Source organism: Ranitomeya variabilis, chromosome 2, assembly GCF_051348905.1.
Source record: "Ranitomeya variabilis isolate aRanVar5 chromosome 2, aRanVar5.hap1, whole genome shotgun sequence".
Taxonomy (NCBI): Eukaryota; Metazoa; Chordata; class Amphibia; order Anura; family Dendrobatidae; genus Ranitomeya; species Ranitomeya variabilis.
This window is the reverse complement of record NC_135233.1, coordinates 345,001,158-345,019,215: the sequence shown is the minus strand read 5'-3', so window position 1 is coordinate 345,019,215 and position 18,058 is coordinate 345,001,158. Positions and strand designations below refer to the sequence as shown.

Genomic DNA, 18,058 nt, shown 5'->3' with positions numbered 1-18,058 from the left:
CTGCATGTCCGTGCAGAATGAAACGTGAACTTTCCCTGAATCCTAGTGAGATTGTGATTGGCTGTCAGAGTCCCCCATACAGGGAACACTGGGTAATGCAGTCCTAATGTAGCCCCTCTTCTCCTTTCTCCAAGCGAAACTACTACAAATCCCACAATCCCCAAACTGATCTCATTCAACATCACTTCCTCTCAGAATCCTATTTGGCTGCAAGGTATGGGCTGAAATGCTTTGTTAGATGAGTGCTTGTGTGTGTGGTCTATGTATTTGTACGCACTCACATACGCCCTAGTATGTTGTATGACGGGTCGACGTCCGTGTGTATGAATGGAGATTAAGATTGCCAGGTTGCACATCTCCACTGCAGCTCTGCTTGCTCTGGGTCCTGCATGCTCATGCTAAGAATAATAGGGACATGATAGGATTGTTCAGGCTTATGTAGGTCTTTTTTCTTTTATAATTTTTCATACAATTTTGATGTTGGTTATAGTTTTAGAAATAATTTATCATTTTTGCAATTAGCACTTTAAATATTTCTCTACATTAAAACTAAAATTATATCTGGTATTGGTTTAAATCTGGCATTGGTGTGTGTGTATATATATATATATATATATATATATATACAGTGGGGCAAAAAAGTATTTAGTCATTCAGCAATAGTGCAAGTTCCACCACTTAAAAAGATGAGAGGCGTCTGTAATTTACATCATAGGTGGACCTCAACTATGGGAGACAAACTGAGACAAAAAAATCCAGAAAATCACATTGTCTGTTTTTTTATCATTTTATTTGCATATTATGGTCGAAAATAAGTATTTGGTCAGAAACAAAATTTCATCTCAATACTTTGTAATATATCCTTTGTTGGCGATGACAGAGGTCAAACGTTTTCTGTAAGTCTTCACAAGGTTGCCACACACTGTTGCTGGTATGTTGGCCCATTCCTCCATGCAGATCTCCTCTAGAGCAGTGATGTTTTTGGCTTTTCGCTTGGCAACACGGACTTTCAACTCCCTCCAAAGGTTTTCTATAGGGTTGAGATCTGGAGACTGGCTAGGCCACTCCAGGACCTTGAAATGCTTCTTACGAAGCCACTCCTTCGTTGCCCTGGCGGTGTGCTTTGGATCATTGTCATGTTGAAAGACCCAGCCACGTTTCATCTTCAATGCCCTTGCTGATGGAAGGAGGTTTGCACTCAAAATCTCACGATACATGGCCCCATTCATTCTTTCATGTACCCGGATCAGTCGTCCTGGCCCCTTTGCAGAGAAACAGCCCCAAAGCATGATGTTTCCACCACCATGCTTTACAGTAGGTATGGTGTTTGATGGATGCAACTCAGTATTCTTTTTCCTCCAAACACGACAAGTTGTGTTTCTACCAAACAGTTCCAGTTTGGTTTCATCAGACCATAGGACATTCTCCCAAAACTCCTCTGGATCATCCAAATGCTCTCTAGCAAACTTCAGACGGGCCCGGACATGTACTGGCTTAAGCATTGGGACACGTCTGGCACTGCAGGATCTGAGTCCATGGTGGCGTAGTGTGTTACTTATGGTAGGCCTTGTTACATTGGTCCCAGCTCTCTGCAGTTCATTCACTAGGTCCCCCCGCGTGGTTCTGGGATTTTTGCTCACCGTTCTTGTGATCATTCTGACCCCACGGGGTGGGATTTTGCGTGGAGCCCCAGATCGAGGGAGATTATCAGTGGTCTTGTATGTCTTCCATTTTCTAATTATTGCTCCCACTGTTGATTTCTTCACTCCAAGCTGGTTGGCTATTGCAGATTCAGTCTTCCCAGCCTGGTGCAGGGCTACAATTTTGTTTCTGGTGTCCTTTGACAGCTCTTTGGTCTTCACCATAGTGGAGTTTGGAGTCACACTATTTGAGGGTGTGCACAGGTGTCTTTTTATACTGATAACAAGTTTAAACAGGTGCCATTACTACAGGTAATGAGTGGAGGAAAGAGGAGACTCTTAAAGAAGAAGCTACAGGTCTGTGAGAGCCAGAAATCTGGATTGTTTGTTTCTGACCAAATACTTATTTTCCACCATAATATGCAAATAAAATGATAAAAAAACAGACAATGTGATTTTCTGGATTTTTTTTTTCTCAGTTTGTCTCCCATAGTTGAGGTCTACCTATGATGTAAATTACAGACGCCTCTCATCTTTTTAAGTGGTGGAACTTGCACTATTGCTGACTGACTAAATACTTTTTTGCCCCACTGTATATATATATATATATATATATATATACACTCACCGGCCACTTTATTAGGTACACCATGCTAGTAACGGGTTGGACCCCCTTTTGCCTTCAGAACTGCCTCAATTCTTCGTGGCATAGATTCAACAAGGTGCTGGAAGCATTCCTCAGAGATTTTGGTCCATATTGACATGATGGCATCACACAGTTGCCGCAGATTTGTCGGCTGCACATCCCAAAGATGCTCCATACAAGGCAGGATGGATCCATGCTTCATGTTGTTTACGCCAAATTCTGACCCTACCATCCGAATGTCGCAGCAGAAATCGAGACTCATCAGACCAAGCAACGTTTTTCCAATCTTCTACTGTCCAATTTCGATGAGCTTGTACAAATTGTAGCCTCAGTTTCCTGTTCTTAGCTGAAAGGAGTGGTACCCGGTGTGGTCTTCTGCTGCTGTAGCCCATCTGCCTCAAAGTTCGACGCACTGTGCGTTCAGAGATGCTCTTAGGCCTACCTTGGTTGTAACGGGTGGCGATTTGAGTCACTGTTGCCTTTCTATCAGCTCGAACCAGTCTGCCCATTCTCCTCTGACCTCTGGCATCAACAAGGCATTTCCGCCCACAGAACTGCCGCTCACTGGATTTTTTTTCTTTTTCGGACCATTCTCAGTAAACCCTACAGATGGTTGTGCGTGAAAATCCCAGTAGATCAGCAGTTTCTGAAATACTCAGACCAGCCCTTCTGGCACCAACAACCATGCCACGTTCAAAGGCACTCAAATCACCTTTCTTCCCCATACTGATGCTCGGTTTGAACTGCAGGAGATTGTCTTGACCATGTCTACATGCCTAAATGCACTGAGTTGCCGCCATGTGATTGGCTGATTAGAAATTAAGTGTTAACAAGAAGTTGGACAGGTGTACCTAATAAAGTGGCCAGTGAGTGTATATATACACACACACACAGGTGCTTCTCACAAAATTAGAAAATCAACAAAAAGTTAATTTATTTCAGATCTTCAATACAAAAAGTGAAACTCATATATTATATAGAGTCATTACAGAGTGATCTATTTCACGTGTTTGTTTCTGTTAATGTTGATGATTATGGCTTACAGCCAATGAAAACCCAAAAGTCATTATCTCAGTAAAGTAGAATAATTAACAAACAACACCTACAGAGGCTTCCTAAGGGTTTAAAAAGGTCCCTTAGTCTGTTTCAGTAGCTCCACACTCATGGAGAAGACTGCTGACTTGACAGATGTCCAGAAGGCAGTCATTGACACAATCCACAAGGAGGGTATGCCACAAAAGGTCACTGCTAAAGAAGATTTACTGACTCAAACTCAACAATCTCATATATGCCCTGTTGGGTTCTGGCCACACGAACAAGCAGTCAAGTCAGGAAACTTGGACTTGTGAATCCTCCCAAGCCCTGCCCCTCCTGTTGCCTACACTTGTATGCTCTGCTAAGCTGAGCTTGTATATAGTTTTGACATAGGGAGTGGAGGCTGCAGCCAGATATCTCCTAAAGGGAACCTGTCACGTCCTCTTTTGATATTAAACTGCCCCCGATGTCTTGTTAGTGATACACGTTGTTAGTGATGCACGTGCACATGCTCCTGAGCCGCTGGGTTGCATCACTATCAAGACATTGATGGCAGTTTAACATCAAAGAAGAACGTGACAGGTTCCCTTTAAAGGCGATTTCCAGGATTAGAAAAACATGGGTTTTGTCTGTTTTTTATTTTTTTCAACTCAACCCCATTGAAGTGAATGGAGCTGTGCTGCAATACCATGCACAATACATGGCCATGACTGGTGATGTCTCTGAAAGAAAGAAGCCATGCTGCTCTAATCTTGGAAAAATCCCTTTAAAAGTATTAGGCATGTTAAAATCCAACACCTCTACTTCTCCTTCACCCTAATACCTATCTTTGAGGGAGAGTCTGGATACATTAACTAGTCATCTGTTCCTATTGAGATTGGTGAGTTTGCCATCCTATGTGTATAACCACTTTTGTGTGCCATAATTTAAAGGGAATTTGTCAGCAGGATTTCACACTCAGACTATTTATATGTGCAGTGCAGTGGTACTTTTACATGGCCAGTCTGTTCCACGGTTACTGAGTAATCAGCGTTTGAATTGATATGCAAATGCTACGGTAGATCTGAAGCCTCCTTCCCTTTAGTTCTATTACCCGGTCAGCCCTGCCTCCTCTTGCTTGTCTGATGGATCCTTTTCCTGAAGTCACACAGTATAGAGGCTGTCAGTCAAGCAGGAGGAGGCAGAGCTGGGTGGGGAATAGAGCTGGAGTGACAGAGGCTTCAGATCTATCATAGCTCTTCAGCCTCATTTGCATATTAAGTCAAACACTGATTTCTCAGCAGCGGAGGAATGCAATGACGATGTAAAGGTTTTGCTGGGCTTGTCTGTGAAAGAGCTACAGGTGCATATAAATATATATATATAGTATAGGGGGTGAAATCCTGTCCACAGATTTCCTTTAATGGGCTCGATTCATCATTTGCATTTTATTGAAATCACCTTTTCTTTTTTTCTTTTGTGGTATTCACTGAATTTTTTTGTGCCAAATTGTTCCCGCAGTTCATAAATTTGGTGCAGATTTTTGGGGTCTTCTACCAGGTTTTGCAGCTTTTTAAAACCAAATAGTCGCAAAACCTTTCAACGGTTACAAAAATGCACCAAAGTGAAACTTACTCCAATAGGGACTGGAGTGAGATGCACAAAAAAAAAAAAAGACATTTAAAGTTTCATATCATGAATCTGTCAAGAACATCTGGAAGAGGCAAAATTGTGGAGGAAAAATTAAAAAAAAGAATGACAACTTCAAAAATAGCGCAAAACATAGAGACAAGGATGCAAATGCTAAAGCGTCTAAAAAGGAGCAAATTCCTGCAGGAAATTGGAGAGGTGCTGACTGTTCCTGTGGCGTCGCTGATAGAGTGCCCGGTACTGGCCCAACTAACTACTGATAGTGTTACTGAAAAACAAAATCTCTCCTTGTCCCCAGGTGTCATACCTGCAGCTTCTCACTGTCACAAAATGAGAAAGGAAAAGAAGAATTTTACTGAGAGGATCTTGAATCATGCCCTGGGAATCATTTACCTGCTAACAGGAGAGGTAAGAATCTAGTAAAATACATCAAGGGTCAATTGAATCACATGATGGCACTTAGAACATGAAACTTGCAAAGTACATTCCATTTTAATTGGCACTTGCCACGCGGTATGATGAAACAGATACGGCAATTTCACGCAACGAGCCCTTGAGGAAGCGCTCTTTGAGCGAAACTTCCATAAGCTACAGACCTACTGAATAGTTTTCTTTTTGGAAAGCTTCGGGCTCCATTCACATGGTTGTTTTTCTCGTATCCGTACAACTCACAGACACATTATAGACAATGTTTTTCACACACCCTTTTTTTTGTGAACTGATGATTTCCAAAAAAAGACAGAAACCTGTTTGAGTTTGGTCCGATGTGAAAAGACTGCAGAAAAGATGCCGTCCACATTGTATCCATGTATTGCCCTTTACAAACATGGATGTGTATATTCGGCTTTAGGGTATGCGTCCACGTTCAGGATTGCATCAGGATTTGGTCAGGATTTTTCATCAGTATTTGTAAGCCAAAACCAGGAGTGGAACAATTAGAGGAAAAGTATAATAGAAACATATGCACCACTTCTGCATTTATCACCCACTCCTGGTTTTGGCTTACAAATACTGATGAAAAATCCTGACCAAATCCTGATGCAATCCTGAACGTGGACGGACACATACCCATACCCTTACACATATGAATGGGGCCAAGAAAGAAACCTTTTTCTGCACAGCATTGCCAGACAAGAGCGATGCCGTGAGATCGAGCTGCGTCATCCATAAGGATAGGAAACATTTGCTATTATTATAATGGTTCGGTGCTTTTCTACCTGGATGTTAGATCTAAACTGTCTCTCTCTTTCATTGATTAGGAATATGTCATTGTGAAGAAGAATTCTCCTCACCGAGCCACCCACCTGCTGACGGGAGAGGTGAGCACCAATGTCCACACACATATACACAGCTTTAAGTTTGCAGTTGTGTTTTTTTTTTTTTCGTGACAAAAACACAACTTGTGAACAAGCCCTTAATGAAGCATGCGATGCTCCTTTACTAAAAAGTACGAGATCTCGCAATGTTCAATCCCAAAAATGGGGCGCTGGAAATGCAAGCGCGGATTCCACTCCATTCATTATCTATGGGACTGCCGAGCACAACGTGGCTACTTTCCTCAGTACCTTAGAGAATGAGGCGACACATGCACATCTCCACTCCATTCCGAGCCTCATTTTTTTGGATCGCTGAGGATCCCAGCGGTCGGAACTCTCGTCCTTCAGCAAGCTATCCCCTATCCTATAGATAAGGCATGACTTGATTTGTTGGGAATAATCCTTTCAGTTTGCATATTATGGTAATGTAGCACTGGTTTAAGATTTTATTAAAAATGTCCCCTTCTGTATCACAATTTTTTTTTCTTTATAAGGAATTAGAATTTAATTACGAGGCTTATACCTTATTACAACTGTATGTTTTTTTCAGGTGCCGATAAAATGTGGCGATATTTCTATCTACTTTTCAATGGAGGAATGGGATTTTATAGAGGAACACAAGGATCTCTACCAGGAAGTCACGCTGAAGAATCAAAAGATATCCCATTCATCTGAAATCTTAGAAGATATTGCAGGTGATTCTTTGGGCAACTTTTTGGGGATTTTTTTTAGCTTAAATGCATGCATTTTTTTGGCTAACAATAATTTTTGCAATTAGGTTTCATTACAAATTTTGCACCGGTTTGCTTTTACACACTTATTCCTTCCCTGCACATTCAACTTTAATGTAACCTGCGCCCATAAATCAGCTGAGAGGAGCTCAGAATAAGACAGAGGAGGTACACACTGTCCTGTTACACTGTCAGATCGAGGCATTTCATCTATATAGCCTCCCATGGCCCCGTTCCTGAACAGTCGGCCCCGGTCCTTCTCTGTCTCCATCTACACTCAGGTCGGTAAGGTTTTAATACTAGAGGATAGGACCATCCCGATTGGGTCACCATGTTGTGGTAGGATGTTTTTTTTTTTTTTTAACAAAATAGTGTTAACTAAGTGCCCTATGTTATTTACCTGCACTATTACTATTTATTTACTTACTACAGGGTATAGGCTCATTTTGTTTTTATCTTGGGTTTTTTCACATTGTCTTGTTAGTGGAGCGCTTGGGTATCTCCAGCCATCCCACTAACATTGAATGGAGCTGCAGTACTCCTGATTGATCACTTTTCCATTCACACGAGGGTGTTCAGAGACCCGATTCTCTGGAACGGTGAGGGTATGTGCACACGTTGCAGATTTGCCTGCAGAATTTTCTGCACGGAATCTGCATCGCTCGGCAGAATCTGCAGATCAAAATCTGCACTTTTTTTTGCAGATTTTGTGCGTTTTTTTTTCTGCGGATTTACAGCGGATTCTGTGCGGATTTCATCCATTTTTACCCCGCAGATTTCTATAATGGAATGGGTGCAGAAACACTGAATTGACATGGTCCTTAAAATAATCTGCTGCGGATTCCTTGCAGAATTTTACGCAGCATTAGCACAGCATTTTTTTTTCCCATTGATTTACATTGTACCGTAAATCACTTGCAGCTCTGCAGCGTTTCTGGGTGGAAAATCCGCTGCGGATCCGCAGCAAATCCGCAACGTGTGCACATACCCTGAGAGTCCCAGCGGTCAGGAAGTAATCCTATTTTCCTTTTCTCAATTAACAAAATGCAAACTAAATGAACAAAATAGAAATCTAAATCAGATCAATATTTGGTGTCACTGCCCTTTACCTTCAAAACAGCATCAGTTCTTCTAGGTACAGTTGAGCAAGCTCAGAGTGGTGTGTAAGTGACCAGTCATACCAAACAGGTGATACTGATCATCATTTTCATATGTAAAGCGCCATGGAATAAATGGCGCTATAAAAACGTATAATAATAATAGGTTAAAGGATTGTCATTAACTGAAACAGAAACAGCTCTGTGGCAGGTGTATAACTGGGTGTGGAACAGCAGCCAAACTCTGCTACAAAGATCAGATTAGAAAAGGAAGACAGGTGCCCATAGAGTAGTAATATATTTTAAAAATGAAATCGGGGCTTGAGGCGGTTGCTCAACTGATTGGGTTGTGTACATCACAACTCCAATAAATGCCCGTAGATTATTCAGCTGCTGCAGTCACTTCTGCAGATCAAAGAGGATCTTCTTCTGAATGTAGATTGAGAAGTCAAAGATAGAAATTCTGTGAAAAGGAAGTAGTTCTACGTGTGGTAACACTTCAAAGGAGCTTTATTAACTTGTTTCTCGTTTGTAAAAAGCTCTCAAAACTGAACTACGTCATATGAAGTCATAAGTAGTTCAGTTTTGAGAAATGGTTCGGCACAAACTCAAACCCGAAACAAGTTAATAAAAGCTAATTGAAGTATTACCACACTATTTATTTTTCACAGTAGAACGGTCTACCAGAACGACTATCTCCTACTTCTACACCAAGATAAGATTGTAGGAGACAGAATCATGTCACAGGTCATAACACCATGGCAGGACTGAGCATGTCAACAAGACACAAGGTAGTTATACTGCATCAGCAGGATCTCTTTCAGGCAGATTTCAAAGAAGACTTGTTGCCCAAAATGGATAACGTTGAAGATCTTAGATGCAGTAGTTATCCAAGGAAATTAGTGCAGCAGATGAGAGACACATCTCTTTTGAAATTGTAAGATGTCCAGTAGTGCTGTCAGCTCAGAACTGAAAGCAACCAGTGGGACCCAGCTACACCCATCTACTGGTCGGAGAAGTCTAGCCAAGAGTGGTCTTCATGGAAGAATGGGTGCCAAAAAGCCAAACCTTCAACATGGAAACAAGAACAAGTGGCCCAACAATGTATGAAAACATAGGAACTTGGGTAGAGAAAAAATGACAGTAGTTGATGTGGACTCATGCGTTAAATTGTGAAATATTTGGCTGTAACAGAAGGCAGATTGTTTGCTGAAGGCCTGGAGAGCGTTACAACAATGAGAGTCTGCAGGAACAGTGAGGCATGGTGGAGGTTCCTGCATGTTTGAGGCTGCATTTTAGCATATGAAGTTGTGGATTTGGTCAAGATTAATGGTGTTCTCAATGCTGAGAAATACAGATACTTATCCATCGTGAAATACCATCAGCAAGGTGTCCGATTAGCTCCAAATTTGTTATGAGCAACAAAGCATGAAAAGCTAAACGAGAGTGGCACTCACCACTGGTACATGAAAAAAGCAGCACTTTATGTGGTCTTCACCCGAGGAAAGGAGACACAAAGAGGCGAGGTTTTACACCAGCTTGCAAACACAGAAGATCTGTGGTTGGTTCTCCAAGGTATTTGGAACAACCTACATTTCAAAACCGTGTGCAAGTAAATAGAGGAATTGATGTTGTTTTGAAGGCAAATATTGATATGATTTAGGTTTCTCTTTCGTTCATTCACTTTCCATTTTGTTAATTGATAAAAATAAACTATTAACATTCTATTTTTTATTGCATCTAAATATGCAGCATTTTTTCCACACATGCCTAAAACGTTTGCTCAATACCGTATGTATTGATGACCTTCTTTGAATACTTTATGGTACATTCATAACCATTGTTTTGCAACAAACAGATGGCCGTGAATACGATGACAATTTGTCTCTTGCTGAGGATGTGAGTGGAAGTAGAAACAGTCAGCAGGTAGAAATGCCTCACAAGATCTGTGCAGGTAGGTGATAATTTATTTCAGCAATTATTATTCCTAGTAATAGGCAGAGGTCCATCTTTGTGTCACCTACACTTATAATCTAGATCATTTCATATATACTTTGAATATTTGAGTTGCTCACGTTATAAGTCCAGACTGTCCGATAATAGAGCGGGAAAATAAAATTCCCCAAAACTGACTTGAAAATCCTGCTAAATTGCAATTCTGACCTTCTGTTAAAACATTTAATCTTTTGGAAAAAAATAAAAGCTTCCATGTCGTGTCTTATTCAGTTCAGTATTTCCTCCTGTCTTGTAGTCAGTGTACCAGACATTTTTACAGACAGACTGGAAACATCTCTACACACGGAGAAAGGACAGTGCGAGACCAATGAAAATGATATTTTTCAAGTGGAAATTAATTCGGAGACCTATTTAGGTAAGTTGCTGTAAAGGTGTCTACGTCTACAGTCTCGAAAAATTAGGGCAACTCTTTCCCTAAGTCAACCATATTTACTTGCAGTGTTAGGACACCTTCAGGAATTTTATGTATATTTTTATTTTCCATAGGTGAATATTACCCCAGTCATATATCTGATGATAGGCAGGCAAACGAACACCTTGCAAGAATTCAGGAGCGGCAAATCCATGGTGATACTTGGGCAGGTAAGCGAGTTACATCTAGATGACCTCTTCAACACATTCAAGGTCATGCTTTTTGCACAATATTTGTGCCCGCTGTATGTGCCTCCCGCCTGGCGGACTATTCATTTTGATAGGTCCTTTGTCAGAGCTTCTATTGCTTCTTAGAAAAAGGTGAGGCCACATCTGGCCTTCTGGCGGTTCCTATCCGACCTGCGACAGTCAAAGGGCTGGATACAGTGGCATACCCTCCCTGTCTGCGTGATAATTTCACGGGTATCTGCATCCTTAGGATGCAGATACTGGTAAATACAATATTGGAACAGGAAGCCGCCAGGTCCTTGTTCCATCGTTCAACCTATGTGACTGAGTTTTGACTCAGTTGGCATGATGCCGATTGTCAGACAGTGTACAGAGCGGAGCAGCACATTGCAGGGAATGGGGTGAGGTGAGTAGTTTTATTTATTTTCCTTTAAGTTATCTGTTAGCACTTGAGTGGGGGAAATATGGGGGTCATAATACTGTGTGAGGGGATATGTGGATATACAGTAATACTGCTTGATGGGTTATGGTGATCATCATACTTTGTGGGGGCTGTGGGATCATCATACCTGTTTAGGGGTCATAATACTGTTTGAGGGGCTGTGGGAACATAATACTATTGTGGGAGAGAGCTGGGAGGATATAATACTGTGTAAGTGGACATCATATTTGTGAGGTGCTATGGGGACATCATATTTGTGTCGTGGCCATAATGCTATTTGAGGGACTGTGAGGACATAATACTTTTGTGTGGGACATATTGCTGTGGGGACAGCATTTTTGTGTGGAGCTATAATACTGTTTTAGCGACTATGGGAACCACCATACTGTGTCAGGGCTATTATATTGTTTGGGGGCTGTGTGATTATCATATTTTATCTTGGGACCATCATTCTTTGTGGGAGACTGTGGGGGCTATCATAGTGTATTAGGGCCATACTACTGTGTGTGGGGATCACTATACTCTGCGTGTGAATCATTATACTGTGTGGGGGCTGGGGAGTTATGATAGTGTGCTGGGGCTGTGGGGGCCATCATACTATGGAGCCATTATATTGTTTGGGGGCTGTGGGATTATCATATTGTATGTTGGGACCATCATTCTTTGTGGAGGACTGTGTGGGGCTATCATAGTTCGGTAGGACCATCACAGTGTGTCAGGGTCATCATACTGTGTGTGGGGATGATTATACTGTGTGAGGGCTGTGGGGATCATTATACTGTGTGAGGGGGACTGTGGGGGGTCATCATACTATGGGGCCATTATGTTGTGTGAGGGTCATATTACATATCCAGACAGCCAGTTTAACACTTTGCGCATTATAAAATTTTTAAATCCTGCTTATTGTATTTTCTTCTTCTGATCTCTCGCAGTACACCCTGTTCCATGTGAGAACTCCATGGACAAAACTCTTCAAGACGGACCATATAACATGACCTGTTCGCTTAATGGGTCCATCGATGATGATATGAGCATTTTTCATGGCTTTCAAGAAGAAGACTTACCAACCGAATCCCCTTCTTATGAAACAGGCAATATCACATTTACATTGGCTTCTGAAGAACGTGAGCCAAGGTCTCCACTCCTAACTGAGAGCTATAGTCGTATTAACCATGATAAACCAGTGGGAAAGAAACTGGTGAGAAATTCTAGAAAGACGTCTGAAAGGCTCAGTAAGATGTCTGCTCGGGCTACTGAACAAAACGCAGAGGAAGGAGAAAAGTCCCATCAATGTGATGACTGCGGGAAATCCTTTGATTACAAATCTAACCTTATCAGACACCAGAGAAGTCACACAGGTGAGAAACCGTACGGCTGTGAAGAATGCGGCAAGCGCTATGCCACCAAATCCCACCTAACCATTCACAAGAGAACACACCTCAGTGGGAAGCCTCACCAATGCAACGAGTGCGGCAAACACTTTACGTACAAGTCACAAATCGCTATGCACCAAAGGACACACACGGGGGAGAAGCCACACACCTGCAACCTGTGCGGAAAGAACTTTGCCTACAAATCGTATCTAATCATTCACCAGAGGATCCATTCAGGAGAGCGCCCACACGTCTGCCCACAGTGTGGAAAATGCTTCACCGACAAGTCCAACCTTCGGAAACACCAAAATACCCATGTAGAAAACAAGCCTTACGTCTGCAGAGAATGTGGCAAGCACTTCAATTCCAAAAGTACTTTCACCACCCATCAGAGGACGCACCAAGGAAACAAATATAAGTGATGCATCCGGCATCTAGTCATAGTGCACCCTTGTACCCTACGCACAGTGAAGAGTAGTATTCACTACGAATTAGTAAAGTAAATTAAATTCAATTTCCGTCCAGTAAATGTCAAATTCTACTGCGTAAGACTAACTGAACACCATGAAGTGCATCATCCGTTGTGTTGTGTGATGGGTTCACTTTATTTCACCAAATAACACGAGTGGACTGCCAACAATGCAGGCCGTGAAGACCAACGTGTGCTTAACACGTTATTGAGGACAACTCAAGTCTAGTGACCAAGACACCGAGATGTGCCAAGCCGGACGATCTCTGGATAGGAGACATGCTGCAGAGAAGAGTGCCAAATGTTGGCACTTTCTGTGAGTATTCATGGCCTGTCGGGTTTAGATAGAAAAGTTGAGTTTTATGTTCATTCAGCATTGTGTCCCTATACTCCTCCATACTGTCTAAAAGGGCTATTCCCAAAAGGATAGCAGATAACTTACTGACTGGAATCCAGGAGCGAGGCTCTGCTGCGCTCCATCTTAAAGTAAAAATATAATTTAATGAATGAATTTATATATTTCAGGCGCTGCAGTTTTTCTGGTATGGTCTAAAAAAATTAAAACATTTCTCTGCAGTCTGCAGCTGCAGCATAAGCATAGAGTGGTGAACAGGTTAACTAGTAAGTCTATGGGTCCATACCTTCCCTCTGAGATCTACAGACCCATAGACTTACCATTGAGTCAATACACCACTTTGTGCGGATCATACAGAAGTTGCCGTCTTCAGAACGGTGTTTTGAGCGATTGATAGGGGGTCTCAGGGTCCAGCCACCACCGATCAGAAAAACTATGCAGCGTCTGTAATATACAGCTCTGGAAAAAATTAAGAGACCAACACATCAAAACCCTGTCATGGGCAGCCCAATCTCCAGACCTGAACCCCATTGAAAACCTCTGGAATGTAATCAAGAGGATGATGGATAGTCACAAGCCATCAAACAAAGAAGAACTGCTTAGATTTTTGCGCCAGAAGCCGTGTGAAAGACTGGTTGAAAGCATGCCAAGACGCATGAAAGCTGTGATTAAAAATCATGGTTATTCCACAAAATATTAATTTCTGAACTCTTCCTGAGATAAAACATTAGTATTGTTATTTCTAAATGATTATGAACTTGTTTTCTTTGCATTATTTGAGGCCTGAAAGCACTGGTTATTTTTTTTTAAATTTTGCCCATTTCTCCTTTTCAGAAAAAAATACAAAATTTATTGCTTGGAAATTCGGAGACATGTTGTCAGAAATTTATAGACTAAAAGAACAATTTACATTTTACTCAAAAATATACCTATAAAGAGAAAAATCAGACAAACTGAACATTTTGCAGTGGTCTCTTAATTTTTGCCAGAGCTATATATAAAAAAAACTTTCATAAAATGACATTGACATTTTAAAATTGAGCAGCGGTGCTCATACTCAGTGTGATGCTAGTTACTGTGAGGCTCGGTAATCAAAAAGGTCCGAGGTCAAAAGCCAGAAGGGTATATAATAGAGAGAAGTGATAAAAACAGAATAGTCAGGTCACAGTTCCGGGGTCAAAGTATCAGGAAGATAGCAGATTAAGCAAAGGGTCTAGGCAAACGGATGGTCAGAGCGTGGTCCTAGGTCAGGCAGCAGGAGACAGAGCACAGAGCAACAAGGCAAACATACAACAGTGAGCAAGAAGCTGCAACTGACACTAGTCTGAGGCAGAGAGCTGGCTAAATAGCCAGGTAATTACCCGAATAGGAGACACCTGGAAGAAGCTCAGGCAACACCCCACTCCGATTGGACGACTAAACTGTCATTCAAGACACTGACAGCTCAGCACGCCCCAGCATCAAATTGGGCAGCTGAGCTGTCCATCAAATACTGACAGCTCTGCCATTCAATCTAGAGCTGTGATGTGCTGACAGTAATTTACTAAGTTCAGACACATTAGAAGGTAGAATCGTGACACCCAGCCTCCGCTCCATTCATTGTCTATGGGACTAAGCAGACTGTAGCGTTTACCTATTTCCAGCAGTCTCAGAAAATGAATGGAGCTGAAATTGAGTATGAGCACCGCTGCTTAATTAAACATGGGACTTGGCAGAACCTGCTTCTTTTTGTCCCTGAACACTAATTGCAGGGGTTCCAGCAGACACACCCCTGTGGATAGGGGATAACTTAATATTTTGGGTATAACTCTTTAAAGGCGGCCAGAAGTCCCTATTCCAGAGAAGATCTTTAACCTAGATCTATGCAGGCAATTTGGAGCTCGGCCTCAGGAAATGTCTCTGCACAGAGTTTTGAATCTTTTTTTTAGAGTAGAACATAGAAAGACAGGACACAGAAATGCATTTTATTTCAGATAACGCTTTGTTATACCCAAGTTAATACATTCTCATAGTTATAGATTAGGACGAAGCCACACCTCCCATGACATCCCGAATTATGGCGTCTTCATATCTATGGAAAACCACATTCATTCATTGCTTTATGTGACTCCGATTCTAAAGTTAGGAATGAAGATGGGTAACCAGTGTGGAAATAATGTTTTCCTAAACTAATAGGGTTACATTGTGGTATGAGTGATCCACAGGATAGGTGATGACTTGGAGATTGGTGGTGGTCCTTGTCCCAATTTCTATAGGACCACTGGAGAGAAGTGAGTGCAGCGCTTGGCTATCTCCAGTGTAGACAATGAATGGATCGGTGGTGCAGATATGTGACTTTATTCCGACAAGTTATTTCAGAGCCCCCATTTTCGAGATTGGCGGAGGTCCGACTTCCAATCTGCAAGTATTCACCTGTCTTGTGATGAGGTGCCATCACTTTCGATGTTGGAAATAACCCTAAAGAGGTCACCATTGCTTTCTACATGAACATTAAATGAATAAACAAAACCAATGATGAAGGGCTAAGCCAGACCCTTTTTTTAAAGGGCTATTCCCATCTTTCATTTATAGCATATGTACAGAATATGCTGTAAATGTACAGTAGATCCAAGTCCCACCAATGCGACCTGCACCTATGCTGAGAACGTCTGTGAAGGGTCGGTCCGAATATCTGTTCATTTGTACTTTTGACCAGACCTTCACTGACAGCAGCATATGAAGGAGATCTGTTCTTGAGACAGATGCCTTAAATGTAACACTAGATAAGTATGACCGTTTACACATAGAAAAAGAAGGGGGCTGGCTTTACTAATGAACTGAGCCTGACAGCCAGCCCCATTCAAGTGTATTATCAAAACAGAGAGGGGGAAATTGTAGTGAGGCTACTGGAACTCCTGGACAAGCACTGAAATTGGGACATCATCAAGTTTTCTCAATTATTTTAGTAAATTTAATTAAATTACATTTGGAAACCGATGAAAAAATAGATATTAAGCCCCATAACAGAAATAATTGGTCTACAACCAGTGTAAAGATGGGTTAGGAAAGAAGCAGGATACAATATCCATCCTCTTTGGGATGTAAGGGTGGTCCTCTACTTTAACGGCTCGCTACAGACTGGCTGGTGCACCGAGGAGTATTCCATGATATCATTGGAACCACGTTTTCAGTGCAGCATATTTGTGACATAGGATCCGGGTTCTCACACTTCTAGGCTGATCCCACACTGTTGTAAAAAGTCATTTTAAATATGTCTGCCATAATGACAATTTTGTTGAATAAATCTTTTGTTTCTACCTTTCTGGTGTTTGTGTCTTGTATACAGCTGTATCATACATATTAGGTTATTTATACACTCCGTAATTATTAATATTTTTGTAATATACAGTGGGGGAAATAAGTATTTGATCCCTTGCTGATTTTGTGAGTTTGCCTATTGACACAGGCATGAACAGTCTATAATTTTAAGGGTAGGTTCATTTTCGACATGGCGAGATAGAATATCAAAAATAAAATCCAGAAAATCACATTGTATAAATTATATACATTTATTTGCATTTTGCAGTGAGAATTAAGTATTTGATCCCTCTGGCAAACAAGACTTAATATTTGGTGGCAAAACCCTTGTTGGCAAGCACAGCAGTCAGATTTTTTTTGCAGTTGATGATGAGGTTTGCGCACAAGTCAGAAGGAATTTTAGTCCACTCCTCTTTGCAGATCATCTCTAAATCATTAAGATTTTGAGGTTGTCACTTGGCAACTTGGAGCTTCATCTCCCTCCATAAGTTTTCTATGGGATTAAGGTCTGGAGACTGGCTAGGCCACTCCATGACCTTAATGTGCTTCTTTTTGAGCTACTCCTTTTTTTGCCTTGGCTGTATGTTTTGGGCCATTGTCTTGCTGGAAGATCCAGACCCAACCCATTTTTAATGTCCTAGCGGTGAGGCAGTCCTGTGCCCTTAGCAGAGAAACACCCCCAAAACATAATGTTTCCACCTCCATGCTTGACAGTGGGGCAGCATTTCTCTTCCTCCAAACACGCGAGTTGAGTTAATGCCAAAGAGCTCAATTTTTGTCTCATCTGACCACAGTACCTTTTCCCAATAACTCACAGAATCATCCAGGTGTTCACTGGCAAACTTCAGATGGGCCTGCACATGTGCCTTCTTGAGCAGGGTCACATTGCGGGCACTGCATGATTTTAAACCTTTGCAGCGTAATGTGTTACCAATGGTTTTCTTGGTGACAGTGGTTCCATCTGCCTTGAGATCATCAACAAGTTCCCACCGTGTAGTTTTAGGCTGATCTCTCACCTTCCTCATGATCAAGGATGCCCCACGAGGTGAGATTTTGCATGGTGCCCCAGATCGATGTCGATTGACAGTCTTTTTGTATTTCTTCCATTTTCTTACTATTGCACCAACAATTGTCTCCTTCTCACCCAGCGTCTTACTTATGGTTTTGTAGCCTATTCCAGCTTTGTTCAGGTCTATAATCTTGTCCTGGACATCCTTATAAAGCTCTTTGGTCTTGCCCATGTTGTAGAGGGTAGAGTCTGACTGATTAATTGAGTCTGTGGACAGGAGTCTTTTATATAGGTGACTATGTAAGACAGCTGTCTTTAATGCAGGTATCGAGTTGATTAGGAGCGTCTAACTGGTCTGTAGGAGACAGAACTCTTAGGGTATGACTCCACGATCAGGATGGCC

The 18,058-nt window shown here is 41.7% G+C and overlaps 2 protein-coding genes across 3 annotated transcripts in view; one reads left to right on the top strand and one right to left on the bottom strand.

The window, feature by feature from the left end:
• The window catches only part of LOC143805788 (uncharacterized), a 66,659-nt gene that overhangs the window by 22,399 nt on the left and 26,202 nt on the right, over positions 1 to 18,058 (bottom strand). The window contains exon 1 of one of the 2 annotated variants that reach the window (XM_077285455.1): positions 8,107 to 8,565. The exons of the other annotated variant lie outside the window; for it this stretch is intronic. The gene's annotated coding sequence lies outside the window, so the exon portion shown is untranslated. Of the gene's footprint in view, positions 1 to 8,106; positions 8,566 to 18,058 lie in introns of those variants that run through there. 2 annotated transcript variants of the gene reach the window in all.
• On the top strand, positions 141 to 16,646 carry LOC143805787 (uncharacterized). Its single transcript, XM_077285453.1, has 8 exons — positions 141 to 214; positions 5,249 to 5,358; positions 6,210 to 6,269; positions 6,817 to 6,961; positions 9,953 to 10,048; positions 10,346 to 10,465; positions 10,597 to 10,692; positions 12,085 to 16,646. The coding sequence occupies exons 2-8, from the start codon at positions 5,281 to 5,283 to the stop codon at positions 12,945 to 12,947; spliced, it is 1,458 nt and encodes a 485-aa protein (XP_077141568.1). The 5' UTR covers positions 141 to 214; positions 5,249 to 5,280; the 3' UTR covers positions 12,948 to 16,646.